This window comes from Orbilia oligospora, assembly GCF_000225545.1.
Source record: "Orbilia oligospora ATCC 24927 unplaced genomic scaffold scaffold00110, whole genome shotgun sequence".
NCBI lineage: Eukaryota > Fungi > Ascomycota > Orbiliomycetes > Orbiliales > Orbiliaceae > Orbilia > Orbilia oligospora.
The window spans coordinates 774,689-795,035 of record NW_011645667.1 but is presented as its reverse complement, the minus strand read 5'-3'; the positions used below and the strand labels follow the sequence as shown (position 1 = coordinate 795,035).

Genomic DNA, 20,347 nt, shown 5'->3' with positions numbered 1-20,347 from the left:
TCTCCTCTAGCTCTTCCCTTCGAGCTCCCGGCCAGCCCGTTCTTATACAGTTGCAACATTCAACTCTTGGAATAAGCGCATCAAATTAGGGCTTATAAAGCTTAGTAGGCATTGAATACTCTGATACACACTTGATTGACTTAGAGTTTTGCTACGTCTGCACCGCCCACATTTCTTCGTGCACGCGGGGCACATGATAGAGTTGAGGCACATACCTATATATGTATATAGTTGACGTTTATAATTTAGTCAGATCGGGGTTTTTGCTTCCAGGATAAAGCTAGGGGTTTAGATTGATAAATTTAACGATAGTTGTATTACAGAATCCAAAAACAAAGACAAAATAAAATCGAGTCTTAGAATATAAGTATCAGGCTCGCAAGCATAGTGAATGAATGACAAGAATCAAAACTAATAAAATATTCAAATTAGGAAATTAAAGGAGAGTTTAGAATGGGGGGTGTTGAAAGTAAGGTGATAGCGTCGAGACATCAAGGCTGATATGGGGCAAGAGCAGGGCCTGGACCGCATAGGAAGGTGGTCCGTAGTTGCTAGCGGAGACAGTGGTCGAACCTTTGATGGGCACATCGAACTGCGAGAAACTGGGTATGGGTCTATGTGACCTGGTAAATCGGTCCCAATTACTGGTTTTGGACTACGCCCATGCACCAACAAGGCTCATAGAAAAGGCCCCGAAGAATACAAGCAAGCAGCCCCCCACACGGCGCATACCCCTCAGCATTCGCCAACTTTCATAACTGAGGAAATCTTCTGATAGAAGCTCCACCAACGAAGCAAACACTAGGAGGCCAGCTGAGATGGCATTCATAGTTCCTACCAAAATGAGACCAACTTCGGAGTCCGGGCTGTAAAGCGAACTAAGTCCAATGCCAATCGCCTGGCCTATTGGAGTACTACATGAAAACAATGTGAGGATCACAGTCTAAAAGGAATTGTTTGTGGGGGATACTTACGTGCATCCATATGCCAGTGCCATGAACCATGGTTTCAGGGTGCTACCAGGCCATTTAATACCAGCGATTCGAGATCCGAGAGCCAACCCTTCAAAAGTTTCTAACAGATACCCTCCTTCAGCATCAAACAGACTAACTAGGTAAAAATGGAGGGAAACTTACGATGGAAAGCAATCGCAATCAAAAGAACGATAAACTCGTTACCGACTGAAACGCTCAAAGCCATGCCAATGAAGACACTATGGAATAGAATACCTACCTCCAGGAGTATGCATTGCAAAACATCCTTTTGGAGCTTTTGCTCTGCTGTCAGAACAAAGCTAAAATTATCACTATCTTTCTCGACATCCGCCTCGGCTTGTACACCACTAAGTTGGCCGTCTGGTCTGGTTTCTTGAACCGACTCGGTGCTTTCTTGACCAGCAGCATTCGACAGAGGATCAAGAACGCCTCCGGGTTGTCCTGATTGAGTAGGACTAGCACTTCTTTGCGGGGTAATATGCCGAGAAGGATGAAATACCATCTCAATGACAATTACAAAAAAGACACCAGCGAGAGCAATGGCGCCGGGAATAGCAGGATAATCCTTGATCCAAAAATCGGACAAGCATGGATTCCCAAGTAGGATGAAAGCTGTTGGCAAAAGATGAACAAAAGCCGTAGCGATCAATACCCCGGTACCGAAATGGCGAACAATGAAAAAGAACAATGCAGGAACTTTAAGTCCTGGAAACTTAGTGGCCAACAACGGAAACCCACATGCAGCAGTCGAGACGAAGAGAATTATGAAAAGAGCTCCAACATGCAGAGGTGTGTTGTATTTTGAACTGTCAACTCCACCGGTTGGGCATGTGGATCTCATGTGAAGTGATGATACTCGCGTGGCAGCAGCTTTAATATCCATGCTACATCAGCCTCGGCTACTGGCACGAAAAAAACTCTAAAAAATTCTAGAACGAAAATGAGCGCTCACCTATTTCACCTTCGACGGAAGCTAGCGTTGCGACAGGGTTGCGGAAGTTCTGGAAGGCCGATAACAAATACGAACAAAAGATGACAGAAGCAAGCCAAACGACCCAGTCCCAGATACGCTGGAGGGACGGAGAATGGGATGCGACGAGAAGACGGGGGTGGCCGTAGTTGCCAACCGCCGTCTTGATGGAGGAGAGCCCTACGAAGCAGATTTTCAGCACCACGTTATATTTGCGCCATTTCGAATACCATATGTACTTACAGTACAGCTGCTCCTCCGCTCCCCCACCTTTCCCTCCCGAGCCTGGAGGCGAGTCGCTTTCTAGAATTTCATTTTGATCTCCAAACCAACCGCCGGCAAGTTCATCAGCATTTCTGTGTTCCCGAGAGTTCGCAACACCGTTGAGATCTTGGCGAGTAGTAAGTTCTGCCGCCAGGTACGATGGATTTTGGTTCCAAGTTGGATGTTTGAGAAGAGAGTCGTCGTTTTTCGCAGGGCAATTCATCTTGACTGGTATGTATGATCAGGCACTGGGAAGTCGACAAGTTGTCTTTTACAGAAGAATTGAGCTGAAGATTCGGAGCATAAGCACGAGCGATTCAGAAACACCTCGTGCTAAGACATAAGTCGCCAAGACCGTTTCCGATGGTTGCCAATGTTGGATTACGCTTGGCCTCAAAGATCAACCGCGGATATTGGAATGCCAATGACAAGATTTTATCTTACAATTGCCTGGTCTTCCGAGCTACGAGGGTTTCCATCGGGAGTACATCAATATGCAGGCTAGTAATCAATCCAGACCAGTTTGGGAGTTGAGGAAGGTCAATACTGATTCCAGAAGTGGAAATCGAAAATTTTTAAAACTGGACCCCTGCAACGTCTTTCGGTGGCCATATTTGGCACCGGCAGGAACAATATCCGGAAATGCATTTGGATGTATTTCCATACATGCATATCATACATTATTGTGGAGGCTACTTATGGATATGTATGTATCTAGCGACTGCGATTCTCTAGCCCCGTTCCCACCATTGACCCAACGGACACTTGTAACTTCAACTCGTACACTCGCTCATTACTAACTTCTCGATAGATAACCCTCCCTGACAGATTTGTCAATCAGGCATCGCCCAGCGGCGCAGCAATATCGATTAATCGCCGTTGGAATGTTTGGCAGTCGTGACCATCCAGAGCAGATACCCAATGCCAAGCCAATATCTTGGCGAATCCACAGGCCTAGTCCGGACACTTGGCTCGTTACTTTTCAGGTGTCCCAGTCGCAGATATTAAGCTTAAAGACCATGTCGAGTGCATATCAAGTCTAGGCGGGATTTTGGCTCCACTTCCAAGGACGCCACCCAGGATTTCAGCCCGCCCTGAACACCTGCGATCCTCTCTTTTTTCGGAACATGATGGAAAGCTATATAAACCAACTGGTTTGCGCGCGCCGGAAGTAGATTTCCGTTTTGTCATTTTTCTTTTAGAGAATGACGGAAGTTGACGGGAGAAGGTGAAGTCGAAGTTTCGATATCAAATCGAATTTAAAGGTGTAGACTTTTATAAGCCATCATGTCGAACACTCGGTTGATTGCCATACCCCTGGCTCTATCCCAGCTAATCCACCTAGCCGCCGCACAATTCGCTACCGGCTTCTCGTATACACAATTCGAAACCACCCCTCTCGCAACCTACAGTTTCGCAGGCAGCCTAACGAACTTCAACCCGCCCGCCGACTGCACATCAGGCGACCTCTGGACCGTCAACACCGAGCCCCTTACCGTAGCATTCGGTAGTACGAGACAATATATCGGGTCTTACTTTAGCGCAGGATGTTACAGCGGCGGACCAAGCTCCTGTTGTCCCTCAAGTTGGAGGGATACTGCGTATTATACCAGTACAGGCGGGAGTTGTCCACCTGGGTATAGTAGGATGCCCAGCGTTACTGAGGCGTTTTATACTAGTGGGTCGATTTATTACTATCCAGTTATTTCCTTACAATCGGGTAGTTCTCTCGCCTTCCCGTGCTGTCCTACGTAAGTTCCATTTCTTTTGGTCTCCTGCCGCAGCTACTATATATATAGATAAAAATGATACAACTGGCTAACTAACTAAAAATCGACTAGGGTCTCATATACACACACAATGGCAGAACGAATCACCGGAGTTCTCCTCCCCAGAGCCATGCTCACATCAACATTAACAATCTCATCAACCAGGGGTTACATCCAAATCCTCTGCAACTACCTCCAAGACGACAACCTAGAAGTCTACACCGAATCCTCAACACACTATTCAATCTATTATCGATACATAGCGAATCCAATCTACATCTTCGACAGCGACGCAACGCGAACAAGCGCAAGTACTACTATCCAAACAAGCACAACTTCAGGTTCACAATCTAGTTCTACACCCGCCAGTCCCGGAACAAGTGTTGATTCTTCCGCCGGCGGACCGAGTAATACGGCGCCGCCACCGCCACCAGATGCTGAACAAAGTGGCGAGAAGAAATCTGGCTTGTCGACCGGAGCTATCGCTGGTATTGCGGTTGGTGTTGGTGTTCCGATTTTATTAATTGCGATATATCTTACATATCGGTTGACGAGGAGGAAGTCAGAACCAGTTTCTTCTAGTTCTATGTGGGGAAATTCTGGTAAAACAGAAGTTGGGGGGATGGAGCCGGGGATTATGGAAAATCCGGCGGAGTATGGTGGGATTCATGCGGCGGGTGGGGGCAATAAAGCCTATAATTAATGATCGATACAATGTTTAAATGCATATAGTGACTACAAACGACGAATAACTTTTAATGCACCTTAATTTTTGTCTTCCTGGCGAGCTTTAATGGAGATGTAGTCCACAATTCCGTATTCAGCCGGTGGATGGTTATTCAAAGGTGGCTCGGGATTTTGAAAACAGCTTAGAGCATCAGAATTTCTTTCTCTGATTATCTAAATACCCAAAACCTCGCCGATTAAGTGCTTAATCTACTGGGCAGTCTGCAAAACGCCACAAAGCGCCACACATATAATCGTGTGGCGGTTATACACTAGCCACTCTGCCTCATGTGGCTGATGATCCGGTGAACATAAACGACTACTTAAGTAAAGAACTACAGGCAAGAATCAAAGACCTGTTCCGTCACAATATGATAAATTGCTAGTCTCGGAGCCAGAGATAAATTGCCTAGACAAAAACCAGGCCAGCCTCCAAAAGCCAAAAAGAAAGCAGTACAATCTGATCAAGAGGATACATCTGCGGGCATCGACATGGGTTTTGTCTCATTCCTTCTGAGCCAAAAAAACAACTTAAAAGGCAAGTTATAGTTAAGTGTTGCATTGTTGGAAAACGAATCCCAGTGAATTCGATCAAACGATGCCTGAAGAAGCCCACGCAGCAAAAAGCCCGCGTCGACCCGGGATTTGGCCTGGAAGCGTCGATGTCTGCATGTACAAGGCTAGAAAGGAAAAGGTCAAGGCGGGTATGGTTCGATCAGCATCCATAGCTTTCGAAGCTTCTCGTCTTTTTTTCCTTCTCTTCTATTTTTTGGTGGTCTTTGTTTTTTAAACGTTGCAAAGTGGCTATAAGAGCTAGCTTCACCTCTTCGTCTTTACCCGCTGGAGTATTAGGATATACTACCGCTACTGACCCGGCCCCAGTTTCCATCTTATAGCCACAAACTAGGCTTCTAATCTATCGACGACCAAGACCCCAGGTATTGGTATTAGCCACAAACTATACCATTCTGTCAAATACCCCAGATCTACCTACAATCCCAGTCCGCAAGCTTCACCATGTTTACCGTCCCAAGAAACATCAAAGACGGTCTAAAAGAGGCCACCACCACAATCCTCGTAAGCAGCGTGAGGGCCCCCAGCGACCTCACCAGAGACACCCCCATAGTCGAAGATATAAAAACCGTATCATCCTACAACTGGCTCGCAGAACATGAAACCGACTATAACGTTCCAACAATCCAAGTACCCGGTAATCAAATCTCCCAATATAACTCTTCCTTCCCAAACTACTAACATATATACGTAAAATTGAATTTTAAAATAGGCGCCCCGCCAATCCTACATTTCCCAAAAGGCAAACCACCCATAAAACTAGAAGCCGACACGGGACACCACTTCATCGACCAAAACGCTTCAAGAATGAAAGGTAACTCCGGTTTAATCCCCGGTCTTGCCGCTTGTCATGCGTATAAAAGGGATTTTAAAATCACCGATTACGATGTCGTCACCGATCGGAATAACTTGATCAAACTCTTTGAATTGATTGAGTTATCTTTAGTCGGGACTAAAGACGCTGTAACACCTGCTACTTCTACACCGTGGCGGGCACCTTCTATTGAAGCTGCTGCTGCTAGGAGGGATAGAGGGGGTGGGGGGTGGAGGGGGAGAGGGAGAGGAAGAGGTGGTAATCGTGGGGCTCATCCTTTTTTTCAACAACTTGGTGCTAGACAGGGGATGGGTATAGAAAGTATGGACAGACGAGCAGAGACTACTCGTATCGATATCGATGTCGTTTCAGGGTATGATAACGATACAGGGAAATACATCTACGATGAAAGTTCGCCGAACAAAACATTGGTAATGACGAGATGGGAAGCTAAGAACGAAGAAGTAGTTATTTCGCAAATCGACTTTAGAGGATTTGGACATTCGTTTCTTACGGAGACGAGACAGTTTTTATCGGTTGAGGATGGGAGGGTTTTTCAGAAGGGGGCGAATGATGTTACGGGGTATCATTGTTTGGTGGAGTATAGGTTGTTTGGGATGAAGTTGTTGGTTAGGTATCATGCTGATGCGTGTGATATGACGAAGGAGGAGTTTGTTAAGTGGATTTCTCAGGATGCAATTCATGACCTTGAGGGGTCTGATACGCAGTCGGAGGGTAGTGATGAAGATGAGGATGATGATCCTGATCGAACGCTTTGTGAGTCGCCGACGACGGATACTTTCGATCTTTTGGATGCGTTTAAAACGCTATCCGTTAAGACGGAACGACCGAGTAACGAGAAGTTACTTTCGAAGCTCAAGTTGACAGCTTCTCAAAGTCAGTCGCATCAAAATTATTTCCAACTGTTTATACCTAGTACTAACGCTTACTCAAATAGATACCAACCCCGACGTCGTAAGCCTACCGAAAATCCCCATGGACATAATCCCAACCCCGAACGCCGTCTTCCCCGGAGAAAAAATCCTTCAAGTGAAAACCCGGGGTAAACACACAGGTCTCAACCGTGAAAGGTTACATACACAACTATTTTTCAGTCAAACTCGAAACGTATTCGTGGCATATCACACCCGAGGTGTCTTCTCAGAAAGAGAGACATCGAAAGAAGATATCACCGCAGGACTGTCGAAATGGGCGGATGATAATAAAGAATTATTGAAGAGATTAACTTCGATATTCCGACAAGTTAAGGAAACGGTTGGAGGGATGGGAGGGAAAGGAGCGATTGGGTTTGTTTTGAGGAAGAAGGCTAGTGATGATCCCGTTGTTATTGATATTCAAGGCAGAGACGACTGAATTATATATTTCATTTTGCATTTTCTTTTGGCTGGTTTGATGGGTTTTATTCATGGAAGTTTTACAGGAGAAATTTGGTATGCTTTGGATGTGTGTTCTTTTGTTTTGAATATGTAGGTACTTCAGGTAGTAGTTAATATCACGAGGCTGTTTTAATGATATGGAATAAATTCGCTCAACCACGCTCATGCACCGCCGTAGTTTCTATGCCATGTTCCTTAGGCGTCTGTAGTGCGAGACCACGAGACCTTATGAGTAGTTTAAATTCCTTATACTTCATTCCTACCTGATTAATGTCTATCATATACAATACTTATTAATTTTCTATTAGACATCCGACGACAAGTCGAGTCTACCATACAAACAAATTCCAAAATTACAACCCGTAGTATACATACTTACCGGCCAACCCCAATATACCCCAAATGCATCACCCCCTCCCCCACCCCCCATGGCACCTCCCCCCCCTCCTCCTCCTCCTGACAACCTCCCTGCTCCCTCCCCCAACAACAGCATACTACGTCATGACCACCCGTCTCAACCGTCCAAACTGGTTCAAATCCTGGAACTACATAATGGACGCCCGTCCCTTAACAACCTACCTCCCAAACACCTGTTACGCCACAAACACAAAATACGGCGACGGCTACATCCAATCCTTCACCGTCCGTAACAACATCGATCAACCCACCGTCACCGGTGTAGCACTCTACCACAGCGACGACTGTGGCAAAGGAGTGGGGAAACTAGCGTATCATTTCTTGGAGGTACCGTTTATGGTTATTAAATTCGATGCGTTTGATCCTTATGGAATTAATACCGTGGATTTGATGAAACTTGGGGTTAGGTGGTTAGCTGGATCTTGGAGATCGGTTGATATTGAAAAGGAACATGGTGAGGGGGGATTACTGGCTGGTATTCCGGATTATGGGGAAAATGGGGTTGTGATTTGGGAGGGGGATCCGGAGGTTAGGAAGGTGCCGTTGCGGAGGGTTTGGATACCGGATTCTGTGGTTAAAGTTCATGAGGGGAGGGATTTTATGGAGACTTTACCGCCGCCGCCGGATAGAAGACGGTATGTTTATTTGAGGGATCTTGTTGAACGGGTTTTGAGGCCTGGGGCGGAGGAGATACCGGATGTTGTGACGGAGTATTTTGATGAATTGGTGAGAACGCTGCCATCTGGTGATGATGACGGCGGGGCACCGAGACAGGAGGTAGAAGGGACGAAAAAGAAGAAGAAGAAGGTCAAGTCGGGGAATAAACTGCTGAAGGGTCCTTTACATGATCCTTCGGATCCAAAATCGAATTTCTCGTATGAAACTCATAGGGAGAGTTATAAACCGATATATGATTCCGTGTCACTGGAATTCCCGACAATACCACAGGATATACTACCAAAAGCGGTGTATTACGAAGGTCTGGGTAGTATAGACGGAAGAGAGTTCTTTGTGATCGAAGAAATACCGCAGCGGATGGGAACTATCGACCAGATCAAACCTGATAATGAAGCAGCTGTCGACGATAGGGACGTTTTGGTAATGGAAGAGATTGAAAAAGAACCGGAAGAAGAAATTGAAGATACTAACATAAACGAAGAGTTTCGGAAATTTCTATCTGACGAGGAAGAACCTAATGACTCCGAGATATCTCAGCTCCTAGAAACTGGTTCGAGGGATGATTCGAGGCCGTTAGGAGAACTATGGGCTGACAAGCGTCCCATAGCTGAACTAGGAGAGGAAGTACGTGGAACAATAACTCTCGAAGAAGAAATCCCTAACGAAGACCAGATACGAAACCCAGGTCATATGCAGATCGAAGAAGAAGAACAACAAGTGGAAACTCAAGAAAATCAAATCAACGACGAAGATAACAATAATGAATCTACAATGCAACAGGAAGAACGAAGGGAAAGGATGCTTAACCAAATGGAAGAAGAAGAAGAACAACCCCCCAACGACGATACCTCCCAATTATCACAAAGCGTCTCCGACTGGCAACTTCTCCGCACCTCCCTCCAAGCCTTCCAACCCCTCCAATCCGAACTTCTAAACCGTCAAAACCGCCTACCCCAACAAGAAGCAGAAGTCGAAGAACGAAGATTTCAAAGGGGAAATATGATGGCTCCTATGATATATAATAATAATAACAACGACGGCAACATAGAACGAGAAGTTCATTCGGACCGTGCAGAACCATCTTTAAGAGATACGATGGATATGAGCGCTCGACTAAGGACTCTTCAGAATCCCTTTGGGTATGATAGAACTCCGTTTGCGTCTACTTCATCTCAGAGGAGAGGGTTTCAGATACCGCCTTTGAGGAGAGAGGGTATGGAGGACTTGATAGAGCCGTCGTTTTCATCGACTAATCGTAGGCCGCGGAGACAAAGTATTGAAGATAATAGGATTATGGAAGAAGTTCCTGGGCCGCAGAACTCACCCAATAGTTGATTAAATTGACGGCTGAAAAGTGTATATATAGGTACTTAGTTTGATGGGATGATTTCGTAATTTCTTGTAATCGTACAGCGCTCAAAACGAACAATTTATAAAAAAGAAATGCATGTCGGAATATCATTATATAGGCTTCTACACAGCACAATCCGCTCCATTCCTACTTGTGATATAAACATCCAACCCCGTCTGTCCCACAAACCACGAATTATGGAGCTTAAGCCCCTCATCCGGCCGTACAAGTTCAAACTATCATAAAAAGAAAAAAGTCAGTAAAACAATACCACTAGTTAGATGAGAAGAAAGAAGCGAATAAAAACTTACATCATACCGCATAACCAACCACGGTACAATCTTATAAATCTCCAAAAGACTAATATTCTTCCCAATACAAGTCCTCTTCCCACTCCCAAACACCAAATACGACCTTTCCATATCCGCCTTTTGCTCTTCACTAGCTTCGATCCACCGTTCCGGTCTGAAAAACTCTGCATCCGCGCCGTAGACTCTTTTGTCGTGGTGGATGACCCATGGGTTACAACCGACGATTGTTCCTTCAGGAAGGAACTCACCGCAGAGGGTTACACCGCCTGCTGGGACGATACGTTCGAGAAGGATACCGACTGCTGGGTGGAGACGGAGGGATTCTTTGATTATGGCGCTGAGGTATGGGAGGGAATTTGTTTGGGAATATTTGGGGATCGTGGAGGGGGAGAGGCCGGCTGCTGATAGTTCTGTGCGTAGTGCGTGGAGTGCTGCGGGGAATTTCATGAGGTTGTCTGTATTATTATTATTATTTTCATCTGTTAGCATGCATATCTGGGGTTTAAGGAAGCAGAAGATGCTCCGAGAATGGTGACTTACGCATAATAGCGCGTAACGAGATTGCCTGTACATATCAGAATATTTAGCCTTCACCGTCTTCTTTGATAGAGTAATAAGATTTATACATACCGTCGTATCACTTCCCGCAAATACATTAGCAGCAGCCCATCCGATAACCTGCTCTCTCGGAATCTTCCCCTCATATTTATCCGCGGCATCCAAAAACTTCGACAAGAAATCCTTTCGCTGGCTATTATCCCCCTTTTCCTTTTCCTGAAGCCTCTGCTGCATACAATTCAATGCAAAGCTAGTAACCGGAGAAGTTGGATTTCCTTTCCACCATATCCTCAATGGGTTCTTCATCAGGAAGTGATCTAATAATAATAAAAAAACCCAGTTTAGTATAAGTATCTTAATCAAGTAAGTACTTAAGTAGTTAATAGAAAAAAGAGGAACTCACCAAGAAACGGCATCTGCCCAATAACAGCCAAATAATCCAACTGCGACTGCGTCCCCTCAATAACCCCATCCACATCCCTGCCTTGTTCCAAAAACCCTAACCGTCTACTAAATGTCATCTCCCCTACAACATCAAACGCAGTCCAATGTAACCATTCTCCCAAATCACATTCCTTGCCGGTTTTATCAACATACAATTCTTCCAGTCTTTGTTGAAAGACTTTTACTGTACTATCGACGTAGGGTTCGTAGTCTAGGAGAGTACTCATGGCGTATGCGTGTCCGATCGGACGTTTTAGGTTCTTGTGCAGTTCTTCGGAGGTTACGTCGAATACTCCTAATACTTCTTTTCCGTTGGCCATGGGGCGGGTTACGGGATAGAATTTTGACTATATATTTTTTCATTCATATATAACTTTATATTAGCCCCTGCCTAGGTCATAAACATAGAAAGAAATAAAGATTGAATACAAACCTTCTGAAATAACCTAGTAATCCCATATATCGTCTTAACCTCACTCGCAGCCCCGACGGATACGCAATTCGGCCCGATCCTGACCAAGTCTCCATATTTATTGTGAAGGTCTTGGTGGACGATATCTGGTCTCCAGCCTAGGTTTGCTTTCAACCTGTATGCGTTTGTGAAGGAGGCGACGAAGGGACCGGGTATTCTACGGAGATATGGTTTGTATCTTGTATATAACAGTTGTAGGAGTCCAAGCAGAGGTGCTACGGTGAGGAGGATTAGGATTAGAGCCATGGTTTGTTTGTTTGTTGTTTTGTTGGTTAAACCAGTTGAATAAGTAGGTGATCAAGAAATTTATCTCTCTTTCTCTCTTTCTCTCTGTCTCTTTTTTTTAAATATATACTTTATAATAATCCCTTCCGTCCAAAGCAAAGATATTTACACTTCAACAGAGAAGGGAATCGAAAAGATGCATTTTATTCCTACATTAGCTATCCCATGGAAATCCCCGGGGTAAATATAACCTCCAAAACAACTCCCTTGTAAAACCATCCCCAGATTCCTGGGAAAGTGCGGGGAGAGAATCGAAAAGGGTGGGTATTCCCCGCGTCCTAAAAAAAGGCTAGATCGAGAGTAGTTTAGTCCAACATCCTTTTAAAGTTAACTTTTGCTGTGAAATATACACCGTATGATTGGTAATTTATTAGAAAAAAAACAAAACAGCCAGCCAGCTTCGGTCCGATGCCCTTTTTCTTCTTTCTTCCTTCCTTTCTTTTCTTGGAATGCGGGGTGGGACGGGGTAAGGCCCACATTGTTATCGATTGTATTATCGTGGATAAGGTTGAATGTACTATTATTGTGTTGATTTACTGGTGGTAAAATCTACTCGTCATCGAGGCCATTCCACATTCCTCTAAAACGCCCCGCAGCTTAAATTAATTTCGGAGTTTAAATCCTCTTACTCGGGGGGTTTGGGTTTTCATTCGTAATATTACGTAAGATACTGTGTATGTATATGTCACTCATGCAACCCCTCTGGAGTTCGTTGGGTTGAGAAGCAGAAGCTATTTCAACTTTCATCGGAAGCTACAGAATTTAATGAGTACGATGTCTATTTGACATAAGATCTAGACCCCTAACTACAAATACATCAAAAGGGTCTGATAACAAGAGCCAGTAGTTGAAACCAACATAGCTAAGATGTACAAAGTTTGGTTACAAGACTGACTAAGATCGATGTTGTATTAAATACATGTTCTAAAACCAAAACAATAGCCCAGCTACAATACGGCCTGTTCCACTCCAATCCCTTCAGTATCAACCAACAGCACTCTCAACTTCTTCTTCTTCTTCTTCTTCTTCTTCTCGAATCACGGGCAAAAAACCATCCAAAAACCCGCCAAGAACCTCATTATGGTCCACTTCACTACCAGCAGAGCTACCGCTCCCAACAAGTGTTGAGTTGGAATCCGACAAATCCCCTTCGTCGGGGACAACAGCTCCATCATCTCCATCAGGAAGAAGAGAGGAGGAATATGAAGAAGGAGCAGCACCAAGCATATGATTCTCAAGTCCAATCCCTTCGATCAAAGTTCCCTGGCCGTTTACAGTGAACCTGATATGGTTTGGTAAACCAGCCCACTGACCGACGTTGACTGGCAGGTCGTCGTATTCAACGTCAAATTCCTTGGTAGCTTGGAGGAAATGTGTGACGTTACGATTGTAGAGTTGGAGGTCGATGAATTCGGCCTGGGAGATTGAGGACTCGATTAGGAAGTCGTTGCAGGGTGTGCATGGGGAAGTGGTGTCCCAGGTGGTGATGTAGCGGTTACATCTACATGTTTCTGGGCTTGCGATGAGGTCTGGCCTCGGCTCTGGGTGGGAACACTGGGTGGATTTATTTATATGTTAGTCTATATGCTAAGATACAGCTCAGTAGTAGCTTTGATCAGGTCAAACAACTTACTCGGCCAATGTGGATGTTCCAGCACATTTTGTGAGTCTTTTGGGCCTTTGATTTGGCCCCGAGTCAACTTCACGCGAAGCCGCGTTTCTATGGCTTGCAGCAACGTACATACATTAGCTGAGGCACGTAGTAGTAGATATGTGAATAATTTCTTACTTACATGTATCTGGTCGACCAGGGTGGATACGAGATGGTTAGTCTCGCAGACTCTGGTATCGCGATTGCAATGGACGACGGGAAGCTGCCTGGTGGGTTGCTTCGATCCTCGATATGAGAACCCTGTAGGTTATCACCAGCCGGGTTAGCGAGAACACATCACATTGTGTGTAACCAATTTAAGTCGAGTAAAAAAGATGGCCAGCGCAGTGAGCTATGACGAATAATAACCGAGAGAGAAATTTACCTGTAATGTGAATCACGTAAATGGTAATTATTAACACATGCGACAATGGAGTAGTGAGGGTGAGGATAAAAGGATTTGGGGAAAAGGTCTCGGGGAATAAAGTTGAAAGAAAAATCTGAAAAACGATCTTTCACGAGAGATGCTTTGAAGGAATTCAAAAATTTTAAGAAAGCGATAACCTACCTGTTCCAGATACATCTGTACAGGGCCTCGTGTATCCCCAGGCGCCACATGGATCCCGGGGTTGCAAGATGGGACGAAACCCAACGGCGTAGCTTTTCAGCTATATCGCCGTGGGTTAATGATGTAAACATCATTGTTGTCCCTCCCGTACGTGGGGTATATAATACCCCCGTACAATCTTCTCTCTTCGGAGAAGTATTCCTCCTGAAACAAATTTCGGATTACCACGTACGAAGTGTACGATGGTATTGTGTGGCGTCCCTATGTAATATCAACAATCAAAACGTCAGTTTCACACCCTCCCTATATCGAAGAAAGGAACCCTCGAACTAATTCTGGCGAGGAGTACTAACCAGGGCATACACGGCCCATTGCACCATAAGACTAGGGCACAGGCACCCCGGATTCTGAAATCCGAGGGTGCCGTACAGACCCGGAGGTCAATATAGTTTCAAAGTCTCAGACCCAGGAGGTCTGTCAACCCTGAAACGGGGCCGATAGCCCCTATCATGTTATCGACGCCGCCACCACCGCCAGTGCCAACAGATTAATCGGTGTAGTCCCGTACCACCCGAAGCACGTTTCGACAGGATCTTGCTCTCGCATATACTGTCTGAAGATCTGCCTGTGCCTAAGACTAAGGAATTAGCTTCATTCTAACGTATATGAGCTTTCGAGGCAAATTACTGTTTATACGTCAAGGGCACCGAACCGGAGTTCGGGCCCATTTTTTCATCGACGAAGAGACTTCCTGATTGAAGGTAGATCTTTGGTCCTGTATAAAAAAAAACATTAGGAGGATAGCTACCGAAGCCCTAAAAACATCATCGATATCGTTAGCCTCCGAAAACTCAACCATAAACCAGACTTTGGTAGTATAGCCAACCCCAAAATGTGCTGGACAATCTACTACTGCCAGGTAAGTACCGTTTCTTTACAAACAAGCCCATAGTGACTTACCAAAACTCCCAACCATTCAAGTGTACCCACCCCTACCCCCGACCCTCCGTCTCCGACGCCTGCTATTGTGACTTATACAGAGTCAGCAGTCTCAGAAAAGTCTGCATACCTTGCGAAGGACTGGACCAAACGGGTGATGAAGAAGAAGATAGAGAACGCTGGAAGAGACAGGTTAGACGGAATGAAGTTATAGCGAGGTGGCTTTCCCGCGGAGGGAGTGGGGATAGATGGTTTGATGAGACTCTTCTTGATGATTCGGAGTAGATTGTGTGTGTGATGGTAGATGGTAGAGGTTGGTGGGGGGCGAGTGCGTGGTGATGGGTTTTGATGTGTGATGGATGGATTGGAGTCAATCAAACATGTTTATTTGTTTATGGCTCGGTGTATTTTACTCGATCTCAACAGAACTGCTCACCATATCAACAATGAGTCGCAGAAACCGATTTTGGTACAGTAAAGTCACAATCACTTCATATATAATCAAGCAATCGACCGCCCGATGAGGATACAAATAGGGGCTACTAACTTCCTTCCGATTATTGAAATATATCACAGGCACAACAGCAACGTCGAAACTACAAGGGCCTATAAACCCTACCGGCCAAAACAGCCGGGATCCCTCGTCATGATTTCGAGAACTGAGTTCAGACGAAGGAAGAGAAGTAAGATCGACCAGGTCTCAAATTCAATATTCAATACTTTACCGAATACGGACCGAACAGAGACATCGACATCTACTTCCACCTATTATATAGCACAGATCGTACCTGAATCAACTGTTCCAGAATCGACCGAACCTATGGGAAGCCCATGTGGGCCCTAGTATACTCGTCTTACCCAGAATTCACGAGCTAGAAACGGATAAACGAGACTATATTTAAGACAAGTGGAATACGTCTACTCTTTTATAGACACTACTATACCGCATGATCAATTATTTGAATATTCTCAAACTCTTTAAAATATTATAATAGATACCTTCTGACTACAAATTTCAATTCACCAGTACTTTTTAAGGACTTATATCTAGATCTATATTATGTAACACTGCATCCGAGAATTCACATGTGAACGCCTTGACGTTTTTTTGTTGAGAAATTGTTGGAAAATTAAAAAAAAACATTGGGCCGGAAGATGCCGTCGTCTCGAAGTCCAACCGGTAACTCATATGCGTAGGATTATATTAAGTACCTGCGTATTTAAACTGCGAAAATACCCCGGCAGGAGCAAAAGCGGATATCATTATCGTCAGAATCTTCTATCCTTCTATTTTCTAATTATTCGTTCAATTGTACGTATATCACCGTTCCAACTATATATAATAGACGAATTGCAACCAGCACAAAGGACCGGCGAAAACACCTTTTACAAACATCATAATCTCAAGAAAAAAATACCCAAAAATTCATTATGGAAATACCCCTCTACTCCTTTAAAACCAAAATACCGTTGTTAAAGCGGATAAAAAAGTCGTATCATTCGAATCCCGTGGATATTTCCAAAATCCGTCGCAGGCGTAACAAATGGCACAGTCGACGACATCTACAACACCTGCAACTACTACTACTGTTGATACAACCATATCAATACCAATACCAATATCTATATCAATACCAAACATCACCAACCTTCCTCCCTTTACCATCGACCAAACAACATTACCACCACAATCAACCAATCAACCAACCAATCCTTCCAATCCAATACTTTCGGTGTCCACTCCAAGAAATAATCCCATAGACACTCAAGATGGACGGTAATTATAATTTCACTCTCTCCAATCATAATGATCACCACCATCATCAAAAAGTCCCCCATGGTCTAATTATCACCCTCACAGACCAACCCCCCACCACTCCCCCCAAAAAATCAATAAAATCCTACATCACAACCCTCTCCCGCAAAGTCTCCCAAAAGACAGTCACAGGAGCCCAACACCTCGGAACCCTCGCCCGTTCCGCAACCACCGCCTCCCGTCGTTCAAAAACCTCCAAAAGCAGTGGTAGAAAATACAGTACTACTACTACTACAACCATGAAATCCGTTACTTCGGTGTTCATTCCATCATCAGACGTAAATGGAATGAATAATAATAATAATAGTGGTAATATTGGTGGAGGACGACCGGCCCCACGTCTTCCAAATGTTGTCTATCGCAGCCCGGACGCCGATTTCATCGAGAGTCAGATGGAGGCTAGGATTCGCAGTATTGGGGCTAATAATAATAATGGTGGTGGTGGTGGGGATAATAAGGAGGAGGAAGGTGGTGATGGTGATGGTAAGGAGAATGAGAAGGAAGAAAAGAAGAAGGATAGGATGGGGGGGTATACGATTCGAATCATTAACCCTAATTGCAATAATGAAGCTTAATTAAGGGTGTTTATCTTTCTTTCTGGTTTTTTTGATGAAGATGATAGATGGAAGGGAGGGGATAGAGGTGTTTTGGGGTTTGTCGAATGAATTATGGGCAATGAACGATGGAATTATCATGATAGATATCCCTTTTTTAAAAATTTGTATTTATTTTGTGGGAAAGACTGGCGTACGATAGTGTCTTCTTCTCCTTTTTCTTCTTTTTGTTTTTGTAGACGTTGAGATTTGTTAATATGCTAGATGAAGCTTCTCTCCGGTGGGTTATAAGTTACGGGTTTAAGATCCCCATACCAAGCCAACAGCTTCAAAGAATCCCTGTACCTAACATACCAAATAACGAAGATAAGAGCTTAACCAAAAAAAACTACTAAAAAAGAATAATATCCCTAATCTCCTCTCCCTCGAAAACAACCTCCAAGATCATCTCCCATCATCTCCATACCTCCAAGAAGACCCACCACCCGAACTCCCAGTCACCGGTCTCCTATCCTCCTCCTCCCAAGAAGAAGAACCCCCACTAGTAGTAGCCCTTTCCTTCTCCTTCATCATGTTCAAAACCAATACTTCGAATTTCACATTCTCCTCGATGTTTGTGTAATAATTTCTTTTCTTCTCGTCTTTTTTTTTCCGACAATAATATATAATATTAGCTTCATTCTATGTAATTTTTAGGGTGATGGGGAGAGAGGAAGGGTGGGTATGTACATACCACGAGCGTGTTCCGCCGCGACTTCTGGAGGAATAGTGGAGGTTGTGTTCTTCCTTTTTCTGAAGCTGAAGAGACGGGTTATTCCCATGATTGTAATTGAATGGTGGATTGGAGGGGTTGATGGGTATTGGTTTTGATGTTGAAGATGATGGATGGATGGGTGGTGGTTATAGCCTCCGGAGATATGTTATAATCCCGCCCCCGAAAATAAGAAAAAAAATATCTTCAGAATTAAAGCATCTAAAAGTTGATACCAATGATCTATCAGATATCAACAATCTAGAGCGGTCTCTTCGTCTGTATCAAATCCAACCGAAATATAACTCCACCGACAAGATATATATCAAAAACGAAATCCAAAAAAAAAGTGAAGTGAAAGAAAAAAGTGAATTCACCGAAGAAGAAGAAGTACCAGACTAAAAAAGTCTCAAAAAGAAACCTCTCCCCCGAACCACCCAATCCATCCTAACCATTGACGTCGGGGTCTTACAAGGGTCTCCAGCTATCGTAGCCTCATGCGGCTTTTTGGCTTAGCTCGTTCGTCCATTTTGGGATATGAGGACTATTCCAAATCCGTCGATGTTGCCTGTCTTGAAATGGTATATTTAGCGAGATGTGTTGGTGCTGATTTGTTGTATTTTTTGTGTTGGTTTTTATTAGAGTCGTCAGTTTTGGTCCCTTTGCAGTTTGGTTACGAGCTAGGGATTATTATTAGGAGGAGAGCTGAGGTATAGACTGATAACGGGACCACTCGGCTATAAACCTGAGGACTTCAAGGCTTTTGATATATCTTAAATAGCATGGGATATTTTATTTCGTATCTTTCTATTATATTTGTAAAAAACAATAACTTCCTCTATGGTTAAGTATATACCGTTAAATAGAATAAAACTACCTCGGTAACCACATCTTCTTCTTCTTCCCATCCTCCTTAACAACAACCCCCACAAACCCCGTACCCATCACATCCACCGGTTTCTCCACAAACATCATCTTCCCAGTCCACATCTTCAAAAACAATTCCTTATCATACCCCCTCTCAACCCCCTTTTTATCAACCTCCTCCCCCTTCCACAACCTATCCAACCCAGTCCACCCCATCACAGTCACCATATCACTCTTTTCATCCCAAAGTAGATTATCATAATACACCATCGTGTGTTTAAACCCTTTATCCTTTAACATTCCAAAAAAAAGTTTTAAATGCCTTTCTATGTTTAGGAGTGAGGATTTAGAGTGGGGGTTTCGAAGGGATAGTAGTTTTCCTGGACGTTTTTCGAGGATTATTGCGTATCCGGGGGGGATTGGGTGGGTTATTTCGCCGTAGTTGTGGAGGGAAGGGAGGAAGGGGGCACCGGTGGGGAAGAGGTAGTAGGTGTAGAGTGTTTTTTTGAATCTATTTTTATTATTATTTATATTATATTAACTGGTTATATATCCAGGTTACGACGGAGGGGGAATTAGGGGAAAATATACGCTTCAAAGGCTTTAAGATATGTCTTAGCCCAGTATTTAATCACGGCGACATCTCCGTCTGGAAGAATACATTCCCAAACTGCTCTTCCTTCTACTGGTACCATTTTGAGGATTTTGGTGATGGTGATGCGTATGGGAGATTTATTTTTTCCTATTTGGAAGAATGTGAGAGTGAAGTCTTGGAATTGTAGTGGTATTTGTTGGGGGGGTTCGTTTGTGTGTTTATTGTGTTTTTTATTTAGTATTGAATGGTGAGGACGGATTATGGGGTCTGGAGGGGGGATGCGTAGGGCGATTTTGGGGATTGGAGGTCGTGGGATTGGGGGATTGGGATGTTTTGGTGGTTGTCGTGGGTGGCTGTTTTGTAAACGTTCTTGGGTGGGGGTAGGGGTATTCGGCATTGTGGGGTTCGAAAATTTCTAAGGTTTTTTGATTTTATAATTAGCTTATGAGTATGGGGCCTTTTGGATATTAAATACTTGTAGGATTTAGATTAAGTTATGCAGATATCTAGATATCAGTTCGAGATAGAAATTAGAATATTAGATGGTGGGAGATGTATATGTGGACAGTGGTCGAAGTTATA

General features: G+C 44.1%; 9 protein-coding genes across 9 annotated transcripts; 4 read left to right on the top strand and 5 right to left on the bottom strand.

The window, feature by feature from the left end:
* Nucleotides 1-655: 655 nt before the first annotated feature.
* Nucleotides 656-2,452, bottom strand: AOL_s00110g226 (uncharacterized protein; the record flags this gene model as incomplete). The annotated part of the gene is made up of 5 exons (XM_011126916.1): nt 656-914; nt 975-1,074; nt 1,137-1,865; nt 1,948-2,145; nt 2,209-2,452. The coding sequence occupies 5 exons, from the start codon at nt 2,450-2,452 to the stop codon at nt 656-658; spliced, it is 1,530 nt and encodes a 509-aa protein (XP_011125218.1).
* A 1,064-nt stretch (nt 2,453-3,516) lies between these two features.
* AOL_s00110g225 (uncharacterized protein) lies at nt 3,517-4,701 on the top strand (the record flags this gene model as incomplete). The annotated part of the gene is made up of 2 exons (XM_011126915.1): nt 3,517-3,980; nt 4,071-4,701. The coding sequence occupies 2 exons, from the start codon at nt 3,517-3,519 to the stop codon at nt 4,699-4,701; spliced, it is 1,095 nt and encodes a 364-aa protein (XP_011125217.1).
* Nucleotides 4,702-5,741: 1,040 nt separating this feature from the next.
* Nucleotides 5,742-7,485, top strand: AOL_s00110g224 (uncharacterized protein; the record flags this gene model as incomplete). The annotated part of the gene is made up of 3 exons (XM_011126914.1): nt 5,742-5,934; nt 6,010-7,008; nt 7,070-7,485. The coding sequence occupies 3 exons, from the start codon at nt 5,742-5,744 to the stop codon at nt 7,483-7,485; spliced, it is 1,608 nt and encodes a 535-aa protein (XP_011125216.1).
* Nucleotides 7,486-7,910: 425 nt separating this feature from the next.
* Nucleotides 7,911-9,938, top strand: AOL_s00110g223 (uncharacterized protein; the record flags this gene model as incomplete). Its single annotated transcript, XM_011126913.1, has 1 exon — nt 7,911-9,938. The coding sequence occupies one exon, from the start codon at nt 7,911-7,913 to the stop codon at nt 9,936-9,938; it is 2,028 nt and encodes a 675-aa protein (XP_011125215.1).
* A 138-nt stretch (nt 9,939-10,076) lies between these two features.
* On the bottom strand, nt 10,077-11,985 carry AOL_s00110g222 (uncharacterized protein; the record flags this gene model as incomplete). The annotated part of the gene is made up of 6 exons (XM_011126912.1): nt 10,077-10,190; nt 10,266-10,720; nt 10,806-10,830; nt 10,896-11,140; nt 11,227-11,614; nt 11,701-11,985. 6 exons carry the CDS (start codon nt 11,983-11,985, stop codon nt 10,077-10,079), a joined length of 1,512 nt encoding a protein of 503 aa, XP_011125214.1.
* Nucleotides 11,986-13,008: 1,023 nt separating this feature from the next.
* AOL_s00110g221 (uncharacterized protein) lies at nt 13,009-13,684 on the bottom strand (the record flags this gene model as incomplete). The annotated part of the gene is made up of 2 exons (XM_011126911.1): nt 13,009-13,578; nt 13,658-13,684. 2 exons carry the CDS (start codon nt 13,682-13,684, stop codon nt 13,009-13,011), a joined length of 597 nt encoding a protein of 198 aa, XP_011125213.1.
* A 3,268-nt stretch (nt 13,685-16,952) lies between these two features.
* AOL_s00110g220 (uncharacterized protein) lies at nt 16,953-17,573 on the top strand (the record flags this gene model as incomplete). Its single annotated transcript, XM_011126910.1, has 1 exon — nt 16,953-17,573. The coding sequence occupies one exon, from the start codon at nt 16,953-16,955 to the stop codon at nt 17,571-17,573; it is 621 nt and encodes a 206-aa protein (XP_011125212.1).
* A 423-nt stretch (nt 17,574-17,996) lies between these two features.
* Nucleotides 17,997-18,373, bottom strand: AOL_s00110g219 (uncharacterized protein; the record flags this gene model as incomplete). Its single annotated transcript, XM_011126909.1, has 2 exons — nt 17,997-18,193; nt 18,286-18,373. The coding sequence occupies 2 exons, from the start codon at nt 18,371-18,373 to the stop codon at nt 17,997-17,999; spliced, it is 285 nt and encodes a 94-aa protein (XP_011125211.1).
* Nucleotides 18,374-19,176: 803 nt separating this feature from the next.
* AOL_s00110g218 (uncharacterized protein) lies at nt 19,177-20,162 on the bottom strand (the record flags this gene model as incomplete). The annotated part of the gene is made up of 2 exons (XM_011126908.1): nt 19,177-19,681; nt 19,762-20,162. 2 exons carry the CDS (start codon nt 20,160-20,162, stop codon nt 19,177-19,179), a joined length of 906 nt encoding a protein of 301 aa, XP_011125210.1.
* Between the last annotated feature and the right edge of the window lie 185 nt (nt 20,163-20,347).